Genomic DNA, 27,384 nt, shown 5'->3' with positions numbered 1-27,384 from the left:
CTGGTTGCCCGGCAACCAGCAGGGCTCCTCCCAGGGCTTGCCTGGGATGGTCCGTTGCCTGGCAACCAGGCAGCAGAGTCCCTTGCGCCCAGCCAGACCACACAGCTGGGCCAAGCCTTGGTTGACTTCTCTCTGCCTAGGGAACCCCCGGGACCTTGTTCTTATTCCCCAAGATCAAGGCGGCAATTGCCTCTGTCCACAATGAATGTCGTCCTCTCCAGGTGAGCAGCCTGCGCTGCTGGGAGGGAATTGCTGGCGGGATCGCGCGTCCCGCCATCCCTTCTAGGTGGAGGGAGGATAGAGCTTGGACCACAGAGGTTTCCAGGATCCAATCTGCCCGCCTCGCCTTTGCTGTGTGGAGACTGGTACAGCCACTCAAGGGTCTGTTCCCTGCTTCCCACTCGTGCCTCCTAGAAAGCCCCTGACAGCTCAGGTCCCAGACCTCGCCCTCAGGTGCCCTGCCCACTGCTCTGCCTCATACCCCAGGCTCACTGTCATTTGCCCTCTCTGATTGACTTTGAGTCTCCTTATGGCTCAGAGGCCGGGTGCCCTGAATGCACCTAAGGTACTTCTTACAAGTTGGCTTCCCAGTCTCACCCCAAGGGGCCTGCTTCCCAGAGCCTGGGACCTGCATGTCTAACCTGTGTGTGAATGATGCTGCCTTGGGCTCCGGCCTGCTGTGTGCCCTTGGACAGAATGCTTTGCCCCTCTGGAACTCAGTTTACTTGATTTAAAAGCAACATCTTCTGGGGGAGTGTGACCAGAGCGTTTGTAAACTACGAAGTTAAGGCTCATTAGGAGATGATGTTCCTCACAGGTCGGGGGGGGGGCGGGGCAGGAGTGGCTCGGGTTCTAGAAAGCGAGAGCTGCAAAGGACAGCAACAGCCTGGGACTGGGAGAGGGGGATGTGGGGGGAGGCCTAAGGAGGCAGATGCCGCAGCAGGCCCCTGAACTCACGTAGGAAGGCTGAGTCCCTGTGTTATCACTGAGCACCGGGTGTGGGTAGGTTACACAGAAGGGGTCAGGGACGGACAAGGATGGGTCATGGGAGAGGTGGCATGAGCCCTGTAGGTGTGTCAGAGAGGGCAAGGGTGTGGAGTGCAGTGGTCGGCAGTCTGCAAGGTGCTCCACAGAGGAGCTCAGGGCTGGTGGGGCGGATGGAGGGACTAACCAGGAAGAATGGGAGAGCGAGGGCCCAAATACTCTCCAGGTAGCTTGGTGAGGACATGGCACTGTGCGTCTGTCACATCTGGGCATGCTGCACCCAGTGGGAGTCATCACAGCTGTCTACAGCGATGACTCCCTATTGGAGCATCTCTGGTACCAAATGGACTGCAAGGAACAAGAGACTGGGAAGGAGAGAGGGTGTGCAAAACAGTCCTCTTAAAAATAAGTTGTGTCTATAACATGTATGTGGCTGGCTGTGTGTGCCTGTGCACACTTGTGCAGAGCCCAGAGGAGGACTCTTGGTGTCTGTCACTCTCCACCTTATTCCCTTGAGACAGAGTCTCTCACTGAACCAGGTACTAGGCTGGCAGACAGCAAATCAGTCATCCTCCTGTCTCCATGCCCCATAATACTGCGGTTACATACAGGTGTATGTGGTGTCACTCTTGACCTTTTTTGAGAGAGAGAGAGAGAGAGAGAGAGAGAGAGAGAGAGAGAGAGAGAGAGAGAGGGAGAGAGAGAGAGAGGGAGAGAGAGAGAGAGAGAGAGAGAGAGAGAGAGAGAGAGAGAAAATAATGTTTTGTTTTTGAGACAGTTTCTCTGCATAGTCCTGGCTGTTCTGAAACTCTCTATTGAGGCCAGGCTGACCTCAAACCTCAAACTCACAGAGATTTGCCTCCCCAGTGCTGGAATTAAAGGCATGCGTGACCATGCCCGGCTCATACTTTGTTATATATGTGTGTATACAGGTGTGGATTTGTGCACACGAGTGTAGGCGTCCATGGAGGCCAGCAGAGGGCATCAGATTCCCTAGAGCTGAAGTTACAGGCAGTTATGAATCTGGGTTTTTCTATAAGCAATAGGCATGCTTAACCACTGAGCCATCTCTCTAGCCCCTCTATTTAACTGGGGATCTGGACTTAGGTCTTTGATAGTGGTTTTTTCCCCCACTAAACCATTTTTCCAGGCCTCAAACTATCTTTTAGTCTCAAATAGATTCCCTCAAAGGTCACTCATTGAACCCAAAGCTTCTCAAAAGGGAGGAAGAGTGGACAGCACGGGGAGGGCCCATGGGAGTGGAGAGGGTTGGAGAAGGAGCCTCTGCAGTTGAGACAGTGGTGTGTACAAGAGTGTGGGGTGCTGTACCCCTTCACAGGCCCCAGGGACAAAGGCCCCACCTGAGTCCCATCTACTGCTGTTTGACCATGGGGCACAGGCAGGTCTTGTCTTCTGCCTCAATGGGCCCAAGGATTATTGCACCCAGGGACCAGGTGCTTGGGGACCAGGTGCTTGGGTGGTGCCTGCCCACTGGAGAGGTGGGTAAGGTGACTCCAGGGACCATGACCTTGTCTGCACTTGGTGTCATCACTCCCACCCAGGGACAGTCAGGTGAAGGCCATGGAGAACACTGTGACCAACGCTGAGAGGTATTTCGGTCAGTTCTGCTCGCTGCTGGCCTCCTACACGCGCAAGACAGCCCGGCTGCGCGACAAGGCCGACCAGCTGGTGAAGCAGCTCATGGATTTTGCCAACACTGAGAACCCGGAGCTTCGGGCTACCATGCGAGACTTTGCCGAGGACCTGGCCAAAGTGCAGGATTACCGGCAGGCAGAGGTGAGCATGGCAGCCTGGGTCGGAAGTGAGAGCTGGAGCATTCTCTCCCCTCAGGATCACACTGGTGACAGGGTGGAGAGCTAGAAAGCTTCAATGTGCTGCACAAGGACCATTCCAGTCAAGGGGACCTGGAAGCCTATTGGCGGCCCCATGAGGACCATAGATTCCTGGGGGTAGAGAGAAGATGAAGGAGAGGCGGTGGAGTGATCTTTTCAGAAATATCCTGTGTGGCTGGCAGAGAGGAAGATACAAGAATGCTGTGGCTGAACATTACAGAGGGGTCCACATAGCACAGGCTGGATGACAGACAGCTCTTCCCATACCCACAGATAGCCAGGCAGGTACACACTCTTGGGATAGAGGGTAACTGTACTTGAAAGAGGCTGCTGTGTTTCTCCAATGGTACATGGGGATGCCCCATGGACACTGGGTGGCTGCCTATGCCCACTGTCCTTTTGGAGGGGACAAGGTCACTCTGTAGTCTAGTCTGGCCTGAAACTCAAGGCCAGCCTCCTGCCTCAGCCTCCTGTGTGCCAGGGTTACGAGTGTGAGGCACCCTTCCCTTCTCTAACCAGTGGGAAAATTGAAGCTTCTAGCTCCGTGCTGGGCAACTGAGTGGCAGCCAGCATCCCACCCAGCTGCAGGCCTCTGGCTTCCTCCCCGCCTTCCATGCTGAGAGCTGGCCCTAAGCCTAAGAAAGAGTTCATACGGCCACCCAAGAAGGACATCACGTTCTTAAAGCATTTAGGACATCAAAGGGGCAGAGAAAGGAATTGCAACCAAACTTTCTGAAAGGAAGGGGTCAGTCTGTCCCTTTCATGACCCTTTACCATGACACTGTTCCTCTCAAGGGTCCAGGACACTGGAAAAGAATGGCCTAGTGGCGCTCCACTCACTCCTGTTCCTTTGGTGCGTCTGATCCCCAAGATGCTCAGAGCCATGACAGGAAGACAGACTTCTCTGTCTTGCCCAGATACTGGCCCTCCACAGACCTTGACCCGGGACTCCTCTGCTGGTTTAGCCTCAAGACTCAGAGCAAGGCCACCTCAGGGTCCTGTGGGCACTGTGGGTGTATTAGCTTGTCATTGTGTCAGTCAAACAACCGACAGAATGACCTAAGGCGAGAAGGGTTTCCGTCATGGTGGTTAAGATGAGGCAACTAGTCACAACACATCTGTAGTCCGGAAGCAGGAAAATGAATGTCAGTGCTCTGCTCCCCTTCTCCTTCTTATTCAGTTCAGACCCTCGTCCATGGAACGGTGTCACCCACTCTTAGGGTGGGTCTTCCCATCTCAATGAATCCAATCTAGAAACTGCCCCCACAGACGTGGCCAGAGTGTGCCTTCTAGGGAATTCTAAGTCCTGTCAAGTTGACAATCAATGTAAACCATCATAGGGTAGGGGAGGGCCTTCCCCTTTCTCTCTTCTTCCTGAGCTGCTGGTTGCTAAGAGAACCTGGAATCTGAAGCCTGGGATGAGGTCTGAGGGTCTTGCATTGCTTCCTGTGCTCGCTCACTGGCCCCGCCAGTACTAGAGGTCACGAAGAGCGATCAGCTTGGAGTCCTATCCTAGTCATTGCTTCGTGCAACCTCCATCTCCTCTTCCAAGCATCTCAACACCTTGAGGCCATCTGGAGCCCAGAATTGCATTGGGCCCAGGAGATGCGAGGGCCTGAAGTCCTGTCTCTGTCATGATGGGACTCCCCACATAAACTGTCCCCAGAACATGTCAACCTCCCGAGTGATACCCCTAAGATCTGTGCCTGCTGTTGTCCTCCCAGGCTCTGTAAGTGTCTCATTAACCTGCTGAGATAGTCGGGGGCACAGTCACTATCCCAGCGCACAGTTGGGGATGCCTGCTTAGTGGGAACAAGCTCATGGCAGGGCCAGGCCAGGCCCTCGCCATTCCTGGTGTGGGTCCCGTGTATGTCCCCTGGAGGTGCAGGTAGCTGGTCATAGAGCTGTCTTCTCTGTTTTTCTTACGCTGTCCCATGTGCCCTGCAGGTTGAGAGGCTGGAGGCCAAGGTCATCAGCCCCCTGAAGCTCTATGGTGCCCAGATAAAGCAGACCCAGGTGAGCTGGGTGCACCTCAAGGTGCGCAGGAGTGGGACCTGGTCCCTTTGTATCCCTAGGAAACGGCCCTCTTTTTCTGTGTAGGCAGATATCAAGAAATGTAAACGTGTCCAAAATAATGAGATCAAACAACTGGAAAAGCTGGAGAAATTAAGGCAGAAGTCACCCTCAGATCGACAAATGATTGTATCCTTTCTCCTGCTAGGCAGGTTGGTCATTCCACACAGTGCACTGGAGGGATTGGGGACATGGGGCTGCCAAGGGGGTACTGTGGTCAGAGACTGCTCATTCGTTTCCTGGCCACCCAGACCTGAAATAATCACACAGAAACTATATCAATTACAACACTTCTAGGCTGTTACCTGTGGTTTCTCTCCTGCCTGGTTCCCACAGTCACTAGGTTCCAAAGAAATCACACAGAGAGTCTGCATTAGTTATAAACTGATTGGCCCATTAGCTCAGGCTTCTTATTAGTTCTTACAACTTATAATAACCCATCATTCTTATCTATGTTAGCCACATGGCTCGGTACCTTCTTCAGCGGGCAGGTTACATCTTCCTTCTTCAGTGTTTGGGCAGGACTGCGGAGGGAGCTTCCTGCTTCCCAGAATTCTCCTGTTCTCATTGCCCCACCTCTACTTCCTGTCTGGTTGTCTCGCCTATCCTTCCTGTCTGGCTACTGGCCAATCAGCATTTATTTAGAACTTAATTGACAGAATACAGAATTGTCCCACACCACTTGGCCAATAACTTAGACTTCTTATTAACCAACTCTTACATCTTAAATTAACCCATTCCTATTATTTTATATTTTACCACAGGCTCATGGCTTACTGGTAAGATTTTGGGGTATCTGTCTCCTTCGGTAGCTATATGGCATCTCTTTGCCTCTGCCTAATTTCTCTCTAAATCTCTGTTTGGATTTCCTGTCTGGCTTTATTCTGCACTGCCATAGGCCCAAAGCAGCTTCTTTATTAACCAATGGTATTAAAACATATTCATAGCATACAGAGGGAAATCCCACATCAGGGTACCTATCTAACCTGCAGGCCACCTGGCTTCACCTGAAACCTTAACAGCCCTCCTCAGTCCCAGGTGAGTATCGTGCACTACATTTCCACCTGGGCAGGCAGCATCTCTGCATCTTATACAGGTAACAAAGACTTCATGGAGGGGTGGGTGAGACTAAACCAGTGAGGCCGGTGCCCACGGTGCCCACGGGGCTCAGCACAGTAAGGTGAGGCAAAGGGGAGGGTAGTTACGGAGGGTCAGGAGGTCTGGGCTCTGTCAAGCAAGCCACCCAGTTGTGGGGTCACCTGCATCCTGATCACAGGGTAGCCACTGCCAGCCCCAGCCCTACTTCCCAAGCAAACTCAGGCAAGCTTGGGTATGAATGCCCAGTCTTAGTGAGAAAGCCCTGACATCTCTCCATGGCACCAGCCTGCCTGTGAGCTGGCTGGGTGCAGGACTATGGAGGGCTAGTTGTCTCTGTCCTGCTTGTCACTGTGAAAGCAGCCTCATTCAGAGTGGCTCTTCAGGAACAGAAGTCATAGTTTCTCTCTGATGACAGACAGTCACTGTCTTGTGCTCTCTCTCTCTCTCTACCTCCCTCCCTCCCTCCCTCCCTCCCTCCCTCCCTCCCTCCCTCCCTCCCTCCCTCCCTCCCTCCTCATAGATCAGGAGTTACAGGAGTTAGAATCCAACAAGGGGCTCTCTGGCCTCATCATGAGTAGGGAGGCTGTACCTCTTGGAACCTAGGGGATTGCCCCCCCTTCCAGCATCTAGGCCACAGTCCCACTGGTCCCCTCAGTCCTTGTCCCCTCCCCACACCTTTCCTGTGCAGTCACACCTTCCCCCAGTTCCCCTCCGGCTCACTCCTGTGCTTTATCAGAGAATTCAGGATCACTACGTACCTCAGGTCAGGTAAATCAGCAGCCTGCGGCCTAGTGTGCAGTGCCCTTTACCATGTCTGTTGACCTGAGCACAGGACACAGGGTTTAGGAGGTGGACACCTCTAGATGTTCATTCTATAACATGGGGAGTACCACACCTGAAGCGAGGGGCTCAGGCATGGCCTTCAGCCTAGAGCAAGCACCTGACTTGTATCCCAGGCCCCGCCAGTGCCTCTACCTCCTGGTCACCCATCTGTTTAGATCCCAGCTCCCCTCCCTTACTGGGGACCAGACCCTAATTCCATTTCACAAACATCTAGTTGGTGTTAGAGCCCCATTCTAAAGAAGAGGAAAGTGAGGCCCATAGGGGTGACTTGCTCACTTTCACACGTGCCTTTAAACCCCAAACTCAGGATTTAGTTCCAGGGAAGGTTGCTCAGGGGTTGGTCTTGGCATAGAGCCAACTTGTCACGTGTGGAGGGAGTGGGCCATTCACCTGCAGTTGTCCATGGGTAGAATCAGTTACCAAGAACACGAAAACTCCAATGATTAATGCTCAGACCAGCAAGTGCCTGTCTTGGAATGACAGTTGTTGCTGGCAGTGCTGGAGCTGACTGTGAGGCTCTTGGGTCTCCCCACATGCTGAACATGGGCTCCCCTGTGGAGCGGATCCCCAGCTTTTACCATTTAATTCTCCCAACTTTGCAAGCACGTCTCATAACTGCCTCCCAACTGGCAAGAAAATTTGAGCCCAGAGAAGTTAAGTGACTTGCCTGAGGTCACACAGCTAAGCAGCAGGTCTGCCCAGCCCCAGTGAACACCCTTTCACCATGTCTGTCTGACTATTCCTTCAATGACCCAGCTAACAAGAGACCACCCAAGGCAGGAGAAAGTGCCCCACAGGAGATGGCAGGACTGAGAATGACCCAGAATATTATCTCGGGTCCAGGCTCACCCTGTGACACTTCCTACTCCTGTGTCCCCGAGCCCAGGCGGAGACTAGTGCACAGAGGGCCTCTGTGGACACCAACCGCTCTACCCACCACCTGGCAGAGACAGTGGACGCCTTCCAGGAGCAGAAGCTGAAGGACCTCCGGGTAGGCAGTGGCAGCCTTGCGTGAGTGTGTGCATGCACGTGAGTGGGTGTGAATTCCCGTGTTTGAGAGTAGGCACACACACACTGTGTGACGACAGGGCCCTCAGAGGCCAGGGCTCTGGGGAAGAGTTGATCCTAGCTGCAGCGGCAGCCTGTCTGCTCGGGGTAGGCTGGCCTCACCCAGCTGTTCAGTGCTCTTGACACAGCTCCCAACCGAGAGGATACTGAGGCAGCTCTGTCCATATTGTCCCCTCCTGCACCTGCTCTTCTTTCCCAAGTGTGTCCACCTAGCTCCCCCTTGAAGCTCTAAAAGCCCTTTTAGGAAGCAGCCATGTTGGGGTGCTGTGAGGAAGGCAGGGTCTCCTTTATCTCCACCAGAACCCCACCTGCCTGGCATCATGGGATACTAGGTCAAGTTCCACTTGCTCTCACAGGACTAACTGACCACGATGTCCCTGCCTGCCCCACCCTCCAGTCCTCTCTTTTCTACCCTTAAACCTCAGGAGCCTCTTGACAGACAGTTCTGATCTATCAGTCTTGGTGTTCACACCCTTGGCGCACCTTGTCCCAGGGTCAGAGAACAGCCCCTCCCAAGGCAGCAATCCGGGCCTTCTAGCCTCCTGCACAGTCACCCCCACCCAAAGCTAAGGCTCAGGTTCCTTCTACCCCAGGGACTTAGCACATGCTGTGTCCTGGGTCAGGCCTCTGTCTTGGGTTTACCCTCTTTATCTCTGAGGTAGAGAAGATCAGCTAGACCCCCCCCCCCACCCACATCATCAGGGCCCGGGCAGTTGTGGGTACTTGGGAAGTATTGGTGGAGTGAATGAGTGAGTATATAAATGAATAAAGCTTGGAACTGGTGTCTCGATTAGGAGGCTTTCCAAAAGCGGGCACTGTCAGTGCGATGTGAAAGTAACTTGGCACCAGTGGGGTCTTCTTGCCTCTAGGTAGAGGGCTGTGTCCCTCCCCCATTTAAAAAGACTCAGGGATGTGGCTCAGCATCCACAGTGTGACCCTGTTTGGCGCTGCTACCCTGACCAGGCTTCTCTCTGGCAGAGAATCTTCTCTGACTTTGTGACCATTGAGATGGTCTTCCACGCGAAGGCAGTGGAGGTGTATTCCAGCGCTTTCAGGACCCTGGAGAGCTACGACCTGGAGCGAGACCTGCAGGTGGGTCCCTGGGCTTGATTGTGCTTTTGTGGGTTTCTATCTAGCTTGAGGGCTTGTTCTGATGAGCTACTTCAAACAGCTGGTCTAGATGCCACCCCGTTGTGGACTCTTCTCCTGGTCACCTGGAATGTCACCTCCTCAGCATCACAGGACTGTTTAGTACTGAAGAGAGACAGCTGGGACAAAAGCTTTCTGTGGCTGGCACTCAGCTCTCAGCTCAAAGCGCTGACTGTCACCAGCTGTGCTGATTAGATTCGCAGCAAGTTTTATCTGCAGAGCTCGGGTCCCCAAATCAATGCTGTGAGCCAATCATCTGTCCCTGTATCTTGTGGCTTTGGGTCACAGTCTGGAGCCCGGCTATTTCAAAGGCGTCTTTCTGTGTGGGTAGATGTTGATGGGAGGTAGCTGTTCTCTGGACATAGAGAAAGGGTAAAGGTGCCTTAGGAGGCAGTATGGGGGTCCAATGGGTGTGGAGCTTGGTGACTGAGCCAGGAGTCCACAAAGCCCACAGCCTCGCACCTACCCCAGGTTCCCTGTGGTGGATGGTTTCCACCAGCCAGCAGCCTGAGACACGGGTCAAGAGGAAGTCACTCTGTGTGCTCCTGCCAGGATGGTACAGGTGACCCGCTAAGGCTGTCACTCAAGAACAGAATGGGAGATGGAAGATCCATCAAAGCGTTTTTTACATAAGCTTTAAAACCACACAGAAGGCTACAGAAAACTCCCAGGTTCTCCAATGCTTCATATTCATCTTTATGGCCCATGATAGCCTCAGTTGTGATCCTCCCGTCTTGGCCTCCTCAGGGCTAGGATTACAGGCATGTGGCCCACGTCCCAGCTCTATAATATTCTTTTAGGGGTGGAGAGCAATGTCTAACCAATGCTTTCCCTGTGTTACCTGGTGCCTTTGGCCTGGGTTTTCCCATCTGTTTGATGGGATTAGAACACCCCCTGGGGAGCTGCTGTAGGGTCTATAAAATAGCAAACAGGAAGTGCCCAGAGAGGCTTCATAGCTTCCTATCTTTGCTTCCTATTCACTCCTGTGCTTTCAAGCTGAATCCATCCACCCTGGTCTTTCCTTGGCAGGACTTCAGAGCCAAGATGCATGGAATTTATGGGCACAGCGAAGCTCGGCCACCCACAGACACCAGCCCCTCTCCATCTGTCCCTTGGTCTCTGGTCAGCCAGGTGAGCACTTACATATCATGGGAGTCAATCCAGGACAAAGTGAAGAAACCAGAGGAGTGGATGGATGGGTGACAGCTGGCACAGTGGGGACACCACTGGGGTGGCACTGTTCGTGTCTGCCTGACTGGGCCACCACCCCAGAGGCACACTGAGGGGAGTGCACGGGAGTGAGGGGTCTGGCATGACAGGGTCTGACCTGATCCCACCTGGGCCAGATTCATAACTTCTCAGATGTTAAGAGTAAGGCACACATGGCAAATGTCATCTGACGGTTCAGGAGTGGCTCCCTGTCGCCAGCCTTAGGCCAACAACCTTGGGGAGATTGGCAGGGTCTGCAAGAAGGAAGTGGAAAGGGCAGGCATGGTCCTAGAGTCACAGTGAAGAGAGATGGCCACTGCGAGGGGGTGGACACCGTGAGGGAGGGGGACACCGTGAGGGAGGGGGACACCGTGAGGGAGGGGGACACCGGGAGGGAGGGGGACACCGGGAGGGAGGGGGACACCGTGAGGGGTAGACAATGTGAGGGAGGGGGACACCGTGAGGGAGGGGGACAATGTGAGGGAGGGGGACACCGTGAGGGAAGGGGACACCGTGAGGGAGGGGGACACCGTGAGGGAGGGGGACACCGTGAGGGAGGGGGACACCGGGAGGGAGGGGGACACCGTGAGGGAGGGGGACACCGTGAGGGAGGGGGGCACCGGGAGGGAGGGGGGCACCGGGAGGGAGGGGGACACTGGGAGGGAGGGGGACACCATGAGCGAGGGGGACACCGTGAGGAAGGGAGACACCGTGAGGGAGGGGGACACCGTGAGGGAGAGGGACATAGCTATAGTCACTCCTTATAGTGGTACAGGAGAGTCACCTCTCCAGCTCCTCGTCACCACTGCTCCTGGTTTGGATGCTGTGGCTGTGACTTTTCTTTCCGCCATTCAGAGTGTTCAGAGCACTGTGGCACACCAGGGAAAAGACGAGGAGGAGAGCGAGGCAGACTCTGTGGAGGAGATCCCCCTGGAGGACCTCAAGGGACAGCAGCAGGGACGCCGTGACTAGGAAGACGATGCAGTGGCAGGTGGAAGGCCTAGGCTGGCCTGGACCCTAGTGGGCTCTGCTTGTGTCCTCGGGCCAGGGATCCCTGGAGCCTCACTTCCCTTATCAGCACAGCAGGCTGCTCTGTGGACTCCTACTCCTGGTGTCACCGAGAGACATGTGATTCTTGATTGCATCCTTGCTTTGCCTGTTTCCTGCCTTTGTCTGGGGACAGGAGTCTCCGCACGTGTTAATGCTAAAGCGTGGTGGATTCGTTTTGGGGGTCTTCTCGGTCAAGTACCACCAACGGGGAGGCTAAAGCAGCAGAAGAATAGACCGCCCTGGCCAGAAGCTGCCATCCACAGTAGGTTTTGGAAGGCTAGCTCCTCCTGAGTGGAGAGGTAGGGGCAGCCTAGGCCTCTGTCCAGCTTCTAGCTCGTGCAGCCTGTTCCTGTGGCCACGGTGTTCTCCCTAGGTGCACCGAAGTCTGTGCCCAAATGTCCCCTTCTGTAAGCTCAGGACCCCTGCTGGGGTTGCCTTCCAACCCCTCCACAAGGACCATTTGCAGGCTCTGCACCCCAGGACTTAACTCTTCAATACACGGACTTGGCAGACAGGCACAGATCTCAGCCATTACACAGACATAGCATGATCTATACAATGGCCATGAGGCCATAAACACACAGAGGTTCACAGTGGGGGTAGGTAGAGGGTGGGTGGGCACCTCCAGAAGCATGTGTGGAGTGATCCCTGGGCACACTCTTCAGGGAATCTGTTCCCTAGGAAGAATGAGGCCATCATGAGCGTGATAGGTCCTAGACTTGGAACAATGTACTCAGGGGTGAGAGGGTATCTCTGTCCTTTGCCACTCTGTTCCACAGACAACTTGGGTGAGAGCAGGCTTGATCACCCCCTGGAATCAGGGTGCCCCTGACCCTGCCTCCTCTCTGAGTCAAAGCACTTCCACCTGGGAGACCCCAACTTGGCCCCACATGACAGGTGGTGATCAGGTACCCCACACGTCCAAGTAGCAGGCCACACTCTGTCCTCAGGCAAACTCTAGCCCAACTTCTGAGTCTAGAGGGGGGTGGGGCTATCTATTTCTGCAAAGCCCGTGACGTGACTATGTATTCCGTGAAGTCCTCACAGATATGTGAAAACAAGTTAATATAACTTTTTTTTTCAAAGATAATTTATTTCAGTTTTCACCTCCTGACAAGTCAAGGTACTATATATATGGATAGGTACACTTTTTTTTCTTCACAGGAAACAGCCCTGCCTGAGATCCTCAACCTCATAACTTTCTCAACCTTAATTTTAGAACATGACGTGGCAGGGCACCGAGTTGTGTAACTAACATATAAAACACAGCATCACTGGGGGGGGGCTTCTGGCAAAAAATGGGTATGGAACCCTAAGAGAGAACAGACCGCGCAGGCGGAGTCCCCACAGAAACTACTGGGAACCGGGTAGGACAAGGCAGCCGACAGTTCAGGTCCTCACATATGCTCCATGGGGATACATGGCTGCTGTCTGAGACTAGTGTCTCCCAACAGTCAAATGTCCAACTCATCCCTCTCAGGGATCCCCATTCTGAATGAAGTAACAGTCTCAGGCTACTGACCAGGGTTCTTCTTCCCAGCTGACCCCAAGCTAGCGCCTCTTGCAAGCATGGCTGTGAACCAAACTACTCCCTCTGAGCGGGGTGTCTTTCCTCCTTTTCATGAACACAGTCATCATCTAGGAGTAAGGCCCAACCTCAGCTCAGGGTCCAAACCAAGGTATTCCATGGGCAGGGGTCCTTTCTGGATAAAGTTCTGTCTCTGAAGTTGAGCACAGCTTGTAGCTGGGCTCATGCCACTTCTTGTCAGAACCTGGAGTCTACAGTGAAGCTGGTCCCCCAAAGCACCAACTTCCCGAGGAGCCCCATGAACACAGCCCGACTTGGGGTGGTGCTCCCAGGTCTGTGCCCATTTGTTCTTTAAAGCTCAGACCAACTACCAGAGGGACATTGGCATAAGCTTCCCTGTCACCCTGCAGCAGGGCAAACTGGCCCACATCACTCCCTGGATCCCATCCCTCTCCAGGAGCAGGTGGCACACTGACCCAGAGTCTCCAGGGGGACTGCAGAATGAAGGCCCTGCAGGAGCCTGCCATGGAAGGTAACCTTAGTAGGGGTATGTTAACCACATGTGAGCAGTCTGGAAAAGACCAGTCCACTCATTTTCTTACCTAACAGTGTACTCCTGTCCCGTCCCTGATGCAGTGGAGCGCAGGAACCCAGCTGCAAGAGGCCTGTCCAGTCAACGATTCCGTGGGCATCTACTGGCAGCTTCTCAAGCTAAACAAGCCTGAGACTGTGGCTGTGAGGACAGATCTGAAGGAAGATGGGCAAGGCAGCTAAGCACTTAGAAGGTCTCTACAGAGCTGGCTGACTTGGAAGATGGGAGGAGTGGGGGCAGGAGGCTGGAACCCAGGAACCTCTGAGGAGGAAGGTTCTCTTACTGTTTCCCTGAGGCTGTGGGGTCAGGGCCACCTCCTAGGGGCCCTTCCTACATGTCCCATACAAGAATCCTCTAGTTTTGGAGTCTTCTGGCTATCTGACTGCAGTCTGGGAACCGGGATAAAGCTGCTCCAGCTGTGCAGGCTCAGCACGGAAAAACCAGGTAGTCATGTGCCCCAGGAAGGTCAAGGTCAGGTGAGACTACACCTGGGACTCCTAAGGTCACTACAATTAGACCTCTACTCTTCACATACTTCCTAGCAGAGAAGCTTGGGTCACTCACACCAGCAACCTGGAGCAGCAGGTGTTTCTAGAGTAGCAAGCTGCCCTTGGAGCCTCCTGCGTCCATGGGCCCTGCAGGGTCCCTGAGCTACAGAAACGGACAGAGCACTGACTGCTTTCTCTCAAGTGAGGGGGGACAAGGCAGGCTGTGGGACCCCATCTGCATCAGCATAAGTCTTCAGCTGGGACACTGGCTCTAAGGCTACCCTGAGTTCTCAGGATCACCTTTTATTGTTTTGTTTTTCCCTTGAGATTGGGGCTCATGTGGCCCAGGCTGGCTTTGAACTCCCTACATAGCTGAGGATGACCTTGAACTCCTGATCCTCCTGCCTTCACCTCCTGAGTGAAGTATTACAGGTGTACAGTAGGCCCAGCCAGGAGGACTTCCTTCCTATGTGGATGAAGCTTGAACACCAGCTTTGTCCGTGGTCTGCTTGTTGAGACACTAACCTCCTCAGCCCCTTTGTTTCTTGGACAAGAGAAAAATCATGGCATGCCAGGTTGCACAATGCAGATCTCTCAATAGACCCGTGTGTGGCCCTGCCTGTGGCTAGACACTCAGCCTGTAGGCTGCCACGCTCTGACACCGACACCCACAATACCCTAACAAAGCTGACCGCAGCAGAGTCACAGTTTACCACTGGCCTGTTTTCTGAACTGAGGACTATTTTCTGTAAGGGCAAACACTGTCTTGAGTGACAAAGACTCATGCAGCCCTGAAGGTCACATGCCAGAAAGGCTTGAGTGTGTTGCTAATGGGCCTGCACAGCTCTGGGCCACTACCGGCCAAGACTGGAGATGCTGCTTGGGATTATCCAGGTAATTTGACCTGCTTGTGAGCTCAGCGGGGGCAGCCAAGGAGTGCTTGCCAGGGAGCCCAGTTCACACCTGCTTGGTGAGCCCTAAGGGAAAGCTACCACAGGAAGACAAGATACCTCATGGGCAGACTGGTGACCTCCCAGAGACACTGGCCAGAGGTTCCCAGATGTGAAACTTTACCAAGGCTAGTTGTTAACACAGGACATCTGCAGGTGATGGTGGGACCACCTCCATCACCTGCATCTTTGCTCCCATCAAGGACCCCCTTGTCCTCAGAGGATTACCAAGCCCTTAGCAGTCGCCCGTGGATCTAACATGGGTCAGAATTTCCCAACTCTGTGGGGCTGGATCTGCAAGAATAAAGAGCAAGACAGACAAAACAGATAACAGAGCCATCCTTCCTTTTCTCCTTGAAGGGTTATCTCAAAAAGTTGGTGTGGAACAGTCTCCAAGTCACTTCTAAAGACCGTGTGCTGGAACCATTGGTGCTTTTCCTCTTAAGGCTGTGCATGGCTGCACGGGGCAAGGCAGAAGTCAGACAACGCAGCTGCTGGAGTCAAGTCTCACTACTCCTGAATTCAACTAACACGGGACTGGGAGGAGCAAGGAGAGGCTGCCATGCTTGTACAGTTGAGGAAGGCTCTAGAGAGGACAGCAGGGGTGATCCCACTTGATGTCACTTCCCTAAAACACAGGAGCAGAGACAGGCACAGTTATGGGGTCCTAATGTTGGGTGTGGGTGTCCTTGCTGGCCCCAGTACTACATCCTACGTCATCAGAGCTGACCAGGCTGTCAGCATTTGTTTAAATTGTTCCACGATGAATGAACGACCTTGGTCACCCCCAACATCCAAGAAATGCTCATTCAAAAGCTTGATCCATCTGCTTTTCTTTGGACATCCTAGGGAGACATTCCCCACAGGGAAAGCTTGCCTTCGGCAGCTGAGTACATGGCTGTCAGGAGAGGACTGCTGTGCTCGCAGACAGACCTTGACTAAATATGACTGAAGGCTGAGGGACAGGGAACGATGAGGCGATGAAGAATGACAGCAGAGCCTGCAAGGCCGAATTCAAGGTCAGTGACCAGAATGGCTGTAGCTGGCACAGAAGGAACCTAGCCTACTGGTGGGGTGGATGGAGCCAGCACACTGGATGCTGTGGGTTAGACTTTGTCTGGCACATGGGTGCAGAGGAGGCAAGTCCCTGTGGGTCTTTCAGAAGGAGAAGGGCACAGGCTGGAGCTATCAGGCAACTTCACTTCCCTGTGGCCTCCCCTCAGTCAGATGGTTCTGTGCTCCAGCTCTAACCAGTCTTAGCAAGGGTGTCATCCCAGCGCTGCAGACAACCTTTTCCCCACGCTTCTTGCATTCTGTGACATATATTGCTGCTGTCTGGGAACTAAGGATTTTCTCTGCTATTGAAGGACAGACGGCGTTGAGTGGACAGTTCACGGGTTCTGTTGACAGACTTCTGGAGTCTGAGACAAGGTTGTGGCTGGCAGAACGCTCACACCCTTAGGAAAGTGACAACCCTTGAGTTCTCTTCCAGTTCCTGTGATTTCTAGTTCCTGCCACATGCGGAGGTGACAAAGAGCAGGTAGCCAAGACCTTTCAGGAAGGCTCCACGGTCCCTCCACACAGCTGTGCTCCCAGAAAGTCCTGTGGCAGGGAGTGGCAGGCTGTGACCTTCAGTGGAGGTTCTGTTCACACTTTATGGCTGTGTGTATCCCTCCTGCACCTCCATGTCTGCATGTCCCTGGCTCTCAGCAGGAACTTTGGGACCCTAGCTTATGGCCTCCTCCACCCTCCGTCTCATCTCATAAGCCTGGTGCTCAAGGATGGGTGGGGGTAGATGGTCCCTCATTTTTAGCTGTGTAACCAAAGGGACACCTTGTACATAGAGTGGGGAGAGAACACAGGCAGGGGGAGACAGGCTTCTGGAGTCTTTTAACTGCTAGTTCTAGGGCAGCCAGGAGCGGCTGTGGGTGCTGCTGGTGTCATGCAGGGTCATCACTGGGGTGACAGCTCCTGGGAGAGCGGCGTGTGCTGACCTCTACTCTGTGGCCATTTGTTCAATGTGGTCACTTAGCAGCTTGTATTGCTCTGGAAGAGAAGACAGGATTATTCCAGAAGAGATGGTTGGTGGCCAGGAATGACTTGGCCTAATCTGCACACTCAGGCCAGGGATGAGGCTGCTGGCTAGAGCTACGGGTCAGTCACAGGTAGTTAGGCACTGCTTGCTAGAGCTCAGGGCTGAGCCCTCGTCAAGGAGCACACACTTGGGAGTGGGTCCTCACTCTGAGGATCATGGATATTTACAGGAATGGTGTCATGTGTGGAGTGCGGCCCCAGCAGCCAACAGAAGGCTTGTTGAGCTCTGATGGTCACATGGAGGGGAGATAACACTGAGGCTTCCTAGTGGCTGCAGGTGCCCTTGTGCCTTTGCAGCGGCTCCTCCTGGCTAGGAACAAGGGCAGGGGTGTTTTGCTCATTTATCAAACAGAGGTCTAAGTAGAAGGCCTCGGTCCAGGAGAACACCAGCAGCAAATGGTGACACATGAACCTGCTCCAATGCTGAGACAACACTGAGCCACAAGACTCTCTGCTGAGGCAGAGCAATGGACTCTGGGAAGCCGCGGATTTCCCCCATTATACACCACCCTGCCCTGATAGTATGTTTCAAAACCAGATGGCACTCTAGAAGGTACCCACTTGTGGCCAAGGTTTTGTCTCTGCACAAGCGCAGAGATAGATTGACAGAGCCATGTTCATTTCTGACCTGACTGTGCCTCCTGTCACTTGCCACCCCTCACCAGAAACGACTTCCAGCTACATAGCCAGAGTATACGTTCCATGGACTGGGGAAAGAAGGTAAGCCAGGGAAACAGGATTCCATGGCAGGTGCCCTCCTCTGGCAGGGTGAGAAGCCCCAGTGTAGAGGGCTAGTTCTGGTTCCTGCCTCCCCACGATACCCCTTGCCCAGCTCACCCTCATCCAGGTTGCCAATCACAGCCTGCTTCTTCAGGAAGTCACTGCACAGCTTCTTGTTCAAGCCAAAGGCCAGCATGTTGTGGGTGAATGTCCTGGAGGAGAAACACCCATGGTCATTACCCTCCTGTCAGTCCAGAAAAGGGAACCAAGACACTGGGCTCTAAGACCAGGGGATTGGCTGGGATCTGGGGCAGCAACAGGTGAAAATTTTAACCACACCTCTTAACTGGAATTTGCACTCCAGGATCAAGAGAAGGACTGACTAACAATCCCTGTGCCCCTGCAAAATCAGACCCGCTACACCACCCCATCCTGGTAGGTGGCCCAGGCTGTTTTCATGGCTCAGCTCTCACCCCAGTTGCCCGAAGGTGATGTTCTCATTGAACCGTAGGCTGTCATCCCGCTCTTCCTGGGTCATGTGGCACCATTTCTCCCTGTGGGCACAGGAAGGACAGGATGGGCTTCAGAATGGCTTAGGACCCTCCCTCCCCTGCTCTGTGGAGCTGGTAGTCTTCACTGGCTCTTGGACACATGGGGACCTGACTTGGGGGTATCTTCCACCAGAGACTGCCACTTGTCTGGGGATTGCCAAACACCAGCATTTACTCCCTGCCTAAGATGAAGAACCACAAAGATAACAACACTCGGTTGTCCTGGAGACCTGGGAGGTTCTTAGTCTTGAGGACTTGGTCCACTTAACGGGTCAGGAAATTCAGAGCGTGTGGGGCCTTGCCTGGTATCCTGTGACCATATGCGAAAGGCAGCATCTATAGGAGACCCAGGAATGGGGAGCCTGGGAATATATGACAGCCACACTTTCTGCACAGAATCACAGGGAGTCTCCACTAGGACTGTTTCCCACCATGGAGGGTATAGTCACTAGACACGCTGCCTACAGGCATCCTGGCACTGGTCTGTGGCCACGTGGCCATCATGAAGCCAGTCCAAACTCTAAAGCCAATGGGGTTGTGGACAGTCTCTAAGAAGGACTGTTCTTCTAAGAAGGACAGGTGGCATGGGGTGGGTACCCAGGTAAGATTGGAGTATTCTTTTAAGCATCCACCTGCCCTGTGTAGAGGAAAGGCCCAGGAGTAGGAGAGAAAAGTGCCTATACTAACACCTCTGCCACTAACACAGCAAGACTGTCACCTGCCACCCATCACCCTGGCTTTCCCCTTCCTGGTGAGGCTCCTGGACAACCCCTAAGAAGGCACAGCAGTCCCCCTGTGTCTATGCTCACTGCCCACGTGAAGTCCAGACCCTGGTACTCAGAGGACAAATACATGGCTTCCCATGAGAGGGGAGCTCATGTTGGCCCACTTCCTCCAAAGAGAAGCCTCAGGATGGATGACTCTAACTAAAGCAAAGTGGAGAGAAAGATCAGAGCACAGGGTGAGAAGTAGCATGGAGGACGGAGAGGTCAGTCGTGGAGAAGCAGAAGGAAGGAAGGAAGAGAACAAAACAAAGGGACGAAAGCCCAGGCCTGGCTCTTCCTGGCCCAGGCCACTGACTGCCATAGCTCAGCAGGGTGGAGTTCACCTGCACCCTCTGCATGCTCAGGCAGCACACCTATCGAGATCCCAGAATGCACGGGAGGATGGTGCAGCCTTCCAACACTTGCTCTGAGGCTGTTTAGGTACACACAGCCCTGTACCACCAGCGGCCTGCCATGTGCAGATGTGCACAGTAAACCACTGAGTTGTGCAGCACAGCAGCTCCGACCTTCATGCCCGACCCCATAAGGAAGTGATTCTCCTTGCTGCGGGCAGGACTAAAAACTGAGGTGTCACCTGACTTCTGAAAGAAGAGTAGAAGGTCATGAGCAACTTGGCCTGGCTGGTGCCTTCTGTCTAGTTGCTTCCTGAGAGCTGAGTTCAGGCCTTTGCAATGACCTACACATGGAACATCGATCATAATCTAAGCACTCACTCTCCCTGTGTGAGGTGTCTGTGCGTGCATGCGTGTGCATGCGTGTGTGTGTGTGTGTGTGTGTGTGTGTGCATGCGTGTGTGTGTGTGTCCAGAACTTGATGGGAACCTCTGGGACTAGGCGATGGAAAGGAATCTGCTGTTAGCAGGGGACACTGGGAAAGAGAGCTGCTACAGGCTGGGGAACTTGAGTGATGCCCGCTACTCTCCAGGAGGCCTGTGCTGACCAGTTGGCAGCTTGGGCTCGACTGAGGTGGCTTGTGAGGATTCAGAACAGGTCGCTGAGCCAGCAGCATGGACCAGCTCAGCCATCTGGGGTGGGAGGTGGGGGTGGACTGTGACAGTGCCCATCTTCGGGCCCACGTTGTTCCTAGGAAGCTGGCTTGTCACGGGGTTCTCTGAGAGAACATAGGGGGATGGGTCCCTGATACTGCGAGTGGGATGTCAGGCCTGAATACTCTTCACAGCTACTGTGAAGTCACAGTATCAAGGGGCGTTAGAGCAGAAGAGCTGTGAACCATTGCCATGAAGCATGTGTGTCCAGGCTCCAGAGAAACCCACCTGGGTTCACAGCTCTTTGCGACTGGGCACAGCTTTTACTCTAAAAATGTCGCAGAGACTTCTGGGACACAAGAGGCAGACCCCTGCAGGTTCAAAGGCAGGCAGCCCATTTTTGCTTCAAGGGACAACCCCAGCTCTTCTGATTACCCAGTGGCTGAAGGAGAGGGGCAACTGTTCTTCTATGTGACCCTAGACTAGGTAGCACATCCCTCCAGAGGGAGTGGGAGGAGCTGCAAACAGGACAGCTTTTCCACACCCACCCTCCATTTCCACACCAGTGGGATTCCTGCATCTGGCCCAGGTACAGAGGGGTCCATGGAGAGTGCCATGCCCCTGAGGGCTAGCAGTCTTTTGCCCATGTGTGCCTCTTGGGGTGGCTCACAGTGTCCTGTTTTCTAACTATCTTAGGGTGCTCTGACCCTGGCAAGCTCTATCTGTCTTGGGTTAGGCCCTGTCACCAGCCTACCTAGCACAGGGCATGCCTCCCCAAAGACACCCTCCCCTCCTGGCAGTGGCCTTGGAAGGAACCCCAGAACTGTAAAATGGAACGAAGTCACGTGGACACACACCTCTTCTCCTCCTGCTCTCCAGCATCCCCTCTGGAGCGGCAGCAGAAACAGGTAAACAAAGGCACATGTCAAAGTCATGCAAGATATGTGGATGGAAAAGAACAAGCAGAGTGGATTATTCTAGGTGGGAGCAGAGAGGACAGAGAGAGACAGGGAACCCAGAACAGATGGATCCCTAGGTGCTGGGAGAGCTCAGTGAGAAGCCAATGGCGTGCCTGGAGGCCGCCCAGTCTCCAGACAGAGTGGAATTATCCCCAGGGTTTTCTAGAAGTCTAGGGCTTTGTCCACCCCATGCTCCCTTGGTTTCCCCAGGAAACAGTCCCAACAGATGATCATGGGACTTGAGGCAAGCCACCTCATTTCCACTGGCCTCAGCTGCTTCTCTGAGGAAGGGCACTACCTCCAATAATCACTTTCCAGCAGAGGAGCCTCAACCAGATGGTGCTCTGCTCATCTGCTCCCTCTCAAACACAGCAAAGACACAAGGCCTCCCTAGTGATAATCAACCCAAGCTCTGAGTTACTGGCTACAAAGCCCCACACTTGTGGGCCAGTAGGGCTGGCCATCCTTCCACAGGAGCTGCTGCCTTGCAGCTATCTGGAATGGGTAGCAACCTGTGCCTGCTCCCAAAGAGAGCCTCGGTGGTATGGGGACAAGCCCTTCCCTGCTTTCCATGCCTTCTGAACAGAGTCCCACAGGGCATCGGAGGTGCAGGACTAGCATGGGCATGGCTGAAAAGGTCTGCTTAGGCTGCAGCTATGGGCCCAGGGGTTAGTTACACTGCCAGGCCTGATTCTAACAGTGGACGGAAGGGTGGAGTGGAGGCCAGTGTTCTCCCTTGGGCAGAGGTGACATTTTCAGGAGGATCAGGCCATGTCATGCCAGAGCCCCAGAACAGAAAGCACCATGCAAGCTGAGCATTCCACCCCCAAAGCTGTGAGCACTAACCCCTCAGGCAGCTCGCAGGGCTCTGGGACACATGGGTGGAAGAACCCAACAGCAGTTCAGCCATCTTGCTGGCTCCCAAGGACTTAGGAGAGTGACTTGGACCAAGGACTTGGTCCTCTCCCAAGGCTGGAGGGGACACTCTTGGCTCATACCTGGTGGTGGGGGATCGCTTCCGCCTCTCACAGTGGACAGCATCAAAAAAGGCTGCATTCCAGAACCTCAATGTGTGCCTGCAGGATGAGGCAAGGTAAAGATCTACCCAGGAGTAGGTACGCCCTCCCTACCCTCCACACCAAGAGTAACAGCTTCCCATTTTGTGTCTGGGAAGCCCGAGAGGTGAGTAAAATGTTGTTCTGGCAGGGGATGGAAGAGTTGAAGAGGCCCATGGGAGGGTGGAGCAAGCCAGCATGCTCAATTGCTCAGGCAGGCAGCAGTGGGCTTCCAAGGGAAGGTGGACAACTAGACCCCTTCTTGCTGAGCAGGATCTCCTCACCAACATGGGAACCCAGAAGCCATACACCATGGCAGTTACAGGAACACAGCGATGGGAACATGGAAGCTGGAAAATCAGGGGTGGCCTGTGGCCTGTGTTACAACTGCACATGTCATTGCCACAGGGAGTCTTTACTACTCAGCATAGCATGTGGGAGAACAGAGACCATGTGACCCAGTGTCCACAAGAGTAGACCCTTTGTTACACCAGGCCCAGGTACCTAAGGGTCCAGCACAGCTACTGGGGTAATGTGGCCCCAGTGAGGCCCTCACCTCTCTGCTGAACAGTGTCTCCAGTTGGTTCAGGTCCAGCCTCCCTGTGCTGGCCTCGCTAGCCTCTACCCAGCACCCCTGCCCCGGCGGTTCCCATTGCCTTTCTCAGTCACACTTCTTGCATGCTCTTGCTGGACTGTGACCTTTGAGGGAGGAGCCATGCTGATACATTTTACTACATGCTAGAGTTGCTCTTCACTGATGAGAGAATGGGAAATGGGAGGCTCCCCAGGGCTCCGTGCAACACTAAGGGCTGCCAGAGCTCCTAATGGCTACTGTCTTGGTCTGTTTTGTGCTAATGGCTAGTGATGTTAGCACAATGATATATTCAGAAAAGATATGACTCAAGATGTATGGCTAGAGGCTTCCAACAGGCTTGTACTGGTTCTGGCAAGGGTCCCTGGCTGCATCCCAACATGGCCAGGAGAGGCCAAGCGTACAAGGCAGCCCTGCTTTACAGCATACTTCAAGAACTGACCTGAAAGTGTGGTGACTACCTGAATCCCTTCCTGAGGTGCCCAGGCGAGTCCCTTGTATGAGACCTTGCTTCTAGCGCTCAGTGGTTAAGACCACTTACTGCTCTTCCAAAGGACCGGGGTGCTGATTCCCAACCCACACATGGCATCCCACAATCATCTGCAACTCCAGTTCTAGGGGATCTAAGGCCCACTTCTAGCCTCCAAGGGTACCAGGCACACATATGGTGCAGAGACATACATGCAAGCAATACACTCCAAATAATAATTTAGAAAGTTAAATAAAGAAATAAATGAGGCGTGCAATTCAGTGATTGCTCAGTGTATTCACTTGTGTAGCGCTCCCGCTGACTAGCCCCAGGGCACTTCTGCAGCCCCCTAAAGAAGCCCACAACAATCACTCATCGCTCTTGCTGCTTATCTACTGTGGCTCTATGTTCCCTGCATTCTGCACAAACAGGATGAGATGATTCATAGTCTTTTGTGCCTGCCTTCTCTATGAGTACAACGGCTTGGGGGGGGGGTCACTGTGTGGTGATCTGTGTGCAGGCTTACTCCACAATTCGGGTGCAGAAAGACGACAGGCCTACTTAGGCAGCTAGCCTTGCCCATTTGGGCCTGCTACTTACAGTGCACTGTAAGCTCCATACAGATTTCTGCAGAGGCACATGCATGAACCCATAATGGAATGGCGAGTCACATGGCTACTCAGTTAGCCCCTAGGGAGCTGTCTGGCATATCCACAATGGCCATGCCACTGTACCTTCCCACCTCCAGGGATAGTCAGATGCCTTTGCATCCCTATTAACACTAGCTGGCAGCTATCCTCTCACTGTGACTACCCTAGAGGTGAGGATGGTCGCTATGGAGACATAGGCAGCTGAGGGTCTGGGCAGCAGCTAGGCCAGGTCAGTTGGGGCAGGATGTGGGTGGGCCTTACCAGATGGGCTGCTGCTTCAGATGCGTGTACAGGTAAACCTTCTCCCCCTTTTGTTCATCTTCGGGGCTGATCACAGTCACTGCGGGAGTAAGGAGATCTGAGAGCAGCCTGGGCTGGACACCCCATGTTGGGAGATCCCATGGACATTCAGCAGGCACTGTGTCTCCCAAAAGCCATCAAGCTATACTGTCCTAATTCTAGAAAGCTCCTGGTCATCCTTAGCTTAGGGCTTCTTCCCAGTGTGGCCCATGAAGTGGTACCTCCCGTAACTCCCTGAGGTGGAGGGTTTAGTTTCTGCACAGCCTGCCCTCCAGCAAAGCCCTTTTATGTGCAACTTGTCTGTTCCTGTTGATGGCTAATGGTGGGCCAGTTTAAGAGTCCTGGGTGGTATGTCTTGGTTACAAGGCCAGAGAGGTAGGCCCTGCCGTCCTTCACAGGCACCCCTTTACCCCAGGTTCCACCATGCCATACGTCCCACCTCTCCAAGGCCCCACTTCCTGGACAGCCCAGAGAGCTGTGTTCTTACCAGTCTTCAGCTGTTTGTCCTTGGGTTTGTTTTCGTCTTCCCTGGAGGGAGAGAGACCAAAGCAGTGACAAGGTGGCCCATGCCACATTTCCTGTCAGATGCTGCCCTGTTCTCTGTGTGGCTCCTCTGAAGAGAGGCTGAAACCAGTGCCACAGTGGCAAATGACAGGTCTAGGGAGAGGCCTGTGGTGCTGAGACTGCATGGCACCATCTTCTACGAGACCTCTGTGTGGACAGGGACAAGTTGTGTATCCTGACTGTAATTAGGTACTGCAGGGGCCTGGATGGATGGTTGCCCCTGTGCTGTTGTGCCCCCTCATCATGGTATCTCAGCTCCAGCACTCCTATGACCAATGCACCCATCCCAGGAATCCTCTGGGGCAGGTGTGGTACTCATGACTTTAATCCCAGGACTTGGGAAGCAGAGGCAGGCAGAGGAACTCAAGGCCAGCCTGCTACATAGCCAGGTCCAGGACAGCCAGAACTACATAGAGAACCTGTCTCAAACAACAAACAAACAAACAAAAGGTACTGTTTGTCAGAGCAGCCTCTCCTGTAGGCAATGGCACCCAAGGCCTTCCTGATCTCACTCACATGAATTTGCATGACAGCAATAGGAGGAAGGGGGGCAGAGAGTGTGGTTTCCCTATTGCCAAATGACAAAGCCATATGCTTCCATCACCCCCAGAAGCACGGTTCCTGGACTCCAGTGTGTCAGCCAGCAAACAGCATGTGGAAACCATGGGAAGCTCTGGGAGTGTAGAGTCATGCTGAGCTGACAGTTGTGTGACTCAAAAGCCGCTATGGGGCCAATATTAGGCAAGCCACCTGCTTCCCCAAAGTCTGTCTCCACACAAGCTCAGGCCCGTGCTCACACTCACTCATTTTTCCTGACCAGTGGCCCTTTCAGCTTGGTCTCCAGGCCCCCAAAGAAGCCCTTCATGTTCTCTGTGTTCTTCAGCAGACGCTCAGCAATGTCCTTCTTCTCAGCCAGCCAGCTGTTAGCTGACTTCAGGTAGGAATCAATGCTGCCAGCTGGCTTCTCCCTGGGCTCTGTGGGGAGCAGGTGTGGTTTGCCTTGAAAGAAGAGAGAAAGGGAGTAAGAAGAGATCTGCAGCATGGACAGGAGAGGGAGAGTGCCTGAAGGTGCCCCTGGGACTGCAGGATAGAAGGCTGGTTCTAGACAAAGCTCCCCTCCATGCTGTGTCACCAGCACACAACTTCACTCCCGGGAGGCTGCTCTGCTCAGGCCGACTCACCCAGGTGGTAGTAGGTGAAGCACATGGTCATGAGGTTCTTGGCAGGCCCGAAGTCGTCCATCTGGTGACACCTGGGACGGAAGCAAGGTTGGCCGGCTAGAGCCCCACTACCTGATTCCCATGCATACTTGATTTTTGTTCTTGCTTGTTTGGTTGGTTTGTGTTGTTTTGCTTTTTTGAGATAGGATTTCTCTGTGCAGCCCTGGCTGTCCTGGCTGTCCTTGAACTCACAGAGATCTGCCTGTCTCTGCCTCCCGAGTGCTGGGATTAAAGGCGTGCACCATAACCAGGCACCACTGTAAATTGATGGAGCAGGACCAAAGTGCTGCAGAAACCTCAGTACCAAGACACTACCAGGCAGTGACAGGAACATGCAAGCATGCAGTCAGGAGAGCCACTGCAGGTGCATGGCCTGGCTCTAGATGTAGGAAGGTGTTCGTGGCTCTCAGCCTTCACATTAAGATCAAATCAAGGCCCAGGAGGCTCAGCCCAGTGCACCCCAGCAGGGCCAGGACCAGAAGTCACCTCAAGCTTTGGTCCACGCCAATAACAAAGATCATTTTGCCATTGCCCCTATTTCTCAGGGGTCATCAGGATGTGTCTTTTGTCCCTCACATGCAAACTCAGAAGTCAGACATCCTGGAGGGCTGTTATAACATGCACCACTGGACAGCCCCAGGCTCAGACTCAGAGATTTGGTGGGGTAAGGATACACATAATTCACAAGACCTCAGGCCACTGCTAGCCCTACTCTTCTGGTCCAGGGGTAGCACTTGTGAACCACAGTAAATAAATATGCAAGTCTTCTGTGTCACTTGTTAAAAAACATAACAAACTATTGTATACAAGAAAGTGACATACTGTGTGGCATTCTACAAATGCATAGGGCTGCTCTTACTGTACCGCGGTATGTTGAAGATTATAACCAAACATTAATGGAATATTCACACAGCCATTCAACTTAGCAAACAAATGGAGAGAAAGAAGCTTTAAAAAGAGAAAATCATACTAGTCCAGTTACAGACGCTGCACTGTGAATGAGAAGGGCAAACAGAACAACCTCATCTCCCGCCAAGGCAGGAGGGAGACCAGAAGATGCTGGTCATGAATTCTAGCCAAAAGAGGGTGACAGCTGGTGTGGCCGTTACAGCTGGTTCATCATGGGTGGGAAAGGTGGGACGGACAACTGCAGGAGGCTTTGGGGAGGACATCACTTACTCAAACAGCACCACCGCAAAGGACTGCACCAGGCGGTAGAAGGTTGGCTCAGACACACACTTGGACTTGCAGCGCTGTGCAGAAAGAACCAGGAAAAATCAGCAAGACCTGATGACGTGCAGCAGTTCAGCAAGGCTGGATGCTTATCACTCTGCATTTCTCCATGCTTCTTAGATGGGCCCCAATGGCTGCTTTCCTTCTGCCAGGACTCTGGGCAGGACACAGGCACTCAGCACTGGAGCCAAGAAGGTGCTCTCCTGCATTGTTCTCACAGGATTTCATAAAGCTTCTCCATGGGGAGAAGTACGGTGCAACAGAACCCCAGGTGACAACTGGCTGTTCCGGGTTTTGCTAATTACGGTTTTCTGCATTTTCT

General features: G+C 53.6%; 2 protein-coding genes across 3 annotated transcripts in view; one reads left to right on the top strand and one right to left on the bottom strand.

The window, feature by feature from the left end:
• The first annotated feature begins 201 nt into the window (after nt 1–201).
• Nucleotides 202–11,249, top strand: Cibar2 (CBY1 interacting BAR domain containing 2). Its single transcript, XM_038313349.1, has 9 exons — nt 202–221; nt 2,547–2,781; nt 4,785–4,853; nt 4,938–5,039; nt 5,422; nt 7,733–7,842; nt 8,898–9,011; nt 10,098–10,199; nt 11,133–11,249. The coding sequence occupies exons 1-9, from the start codon at nt 202–204 to the stop codon at nt 11,247–11,249; spliced, it is 870 nt and encodes a 289-aa protein (XP_038169277.1).
• A 1,146-nt stretch (nt 11,250–12,395) lies between these two features.
• Kiaa0513 (KIAA0513 ortholog) overlaps nt 12,396–27,384 on the bottom strand; it is a 61,305-nt gene continuing 46,316 nt past the window's right edge. For both annotated transcript variants that reach the window (XM_038312638.2, XM_038312637.2), the window contains exons 4-12: nt 27,009–27,082; nt 25,791–25,861; nt 25,413–25,608; nt 24,533–24,573; nt 24,007–24,085; nt 21,978–22,055; nt 18,173–18,253; nt 17,817–17,911; nt 12,396–16,931 (exon numbers count right to left, since the gene is read on the bottom strand). In XM_038312638.2, coding sequence (XP_038168566.1) covers nt 16,882–16,931; nt 17,817–17,911; nt 18,173–18,253; nt 21,978–22,055; nt 24,007–24,085; nt 24,533–24,573; nt 25,413–25,608; nt 25,791–25,861; nt 27,009–27,082 — 765 coding nt within the window. In that variant the 3' untranslated portion in view covers nt 12,396–16,881. The remainder of the gene's footprint in view (nt 16,932–17,816; nt 17,912–18,172; nt 18,254–21,977; nt 22,056–24,006; nt 24,086–24,532; nt 24,574–25,412; nt 25,609–25,790; nt 25,862–27,008; nt 27,083–27,384) is intronic.

Source organism: Arvicola amphibius, chromosome 15, assembly GCF_903992535.2.
Source record: "Arvicola amphibius chromosome 15, mArvAmp1.2, whole genome shotgun sequence".
In the NCBI taxonomy this organism is placed as follows: domain Eukaryota; kingdom Metazoa; phylum Chordata; class Mammalia; order Rodentia; family Cricetidae; genus Arvicola; species Arvicola amphibius.
The sequence above is the reverse complement of the archived record's forward strand: the minus strand, read 5'-3'. Positions and strand labels throughout refer to the sequence as shown.

What these genes read in the sequence shown, in the direction of transcription:
- Cibar2 (XM_038313349.1), top strand. Translation starts at nt 202, where the DNA reads ATGAATGTCGTCCTCTCCAG. An exon ending in ATGAATGTCGTCCTCTCCAG is followed by an intron (nt 222 to 2,546) that starts GTGAGCAGCCTG and finishes ACTCCCACCCAG; the next exon opens with GGACAGTCAGGTGAAGGCCA. An exon ending in CCCAGATAAAGCAGACCCAG is followed by an intron (nt 4,854 to 4,937) that starts GTGAGCTGGGTG and finishes TTTTCTGTGTAG; the next exon opens with GCAGATATCAAGAAATGTAA.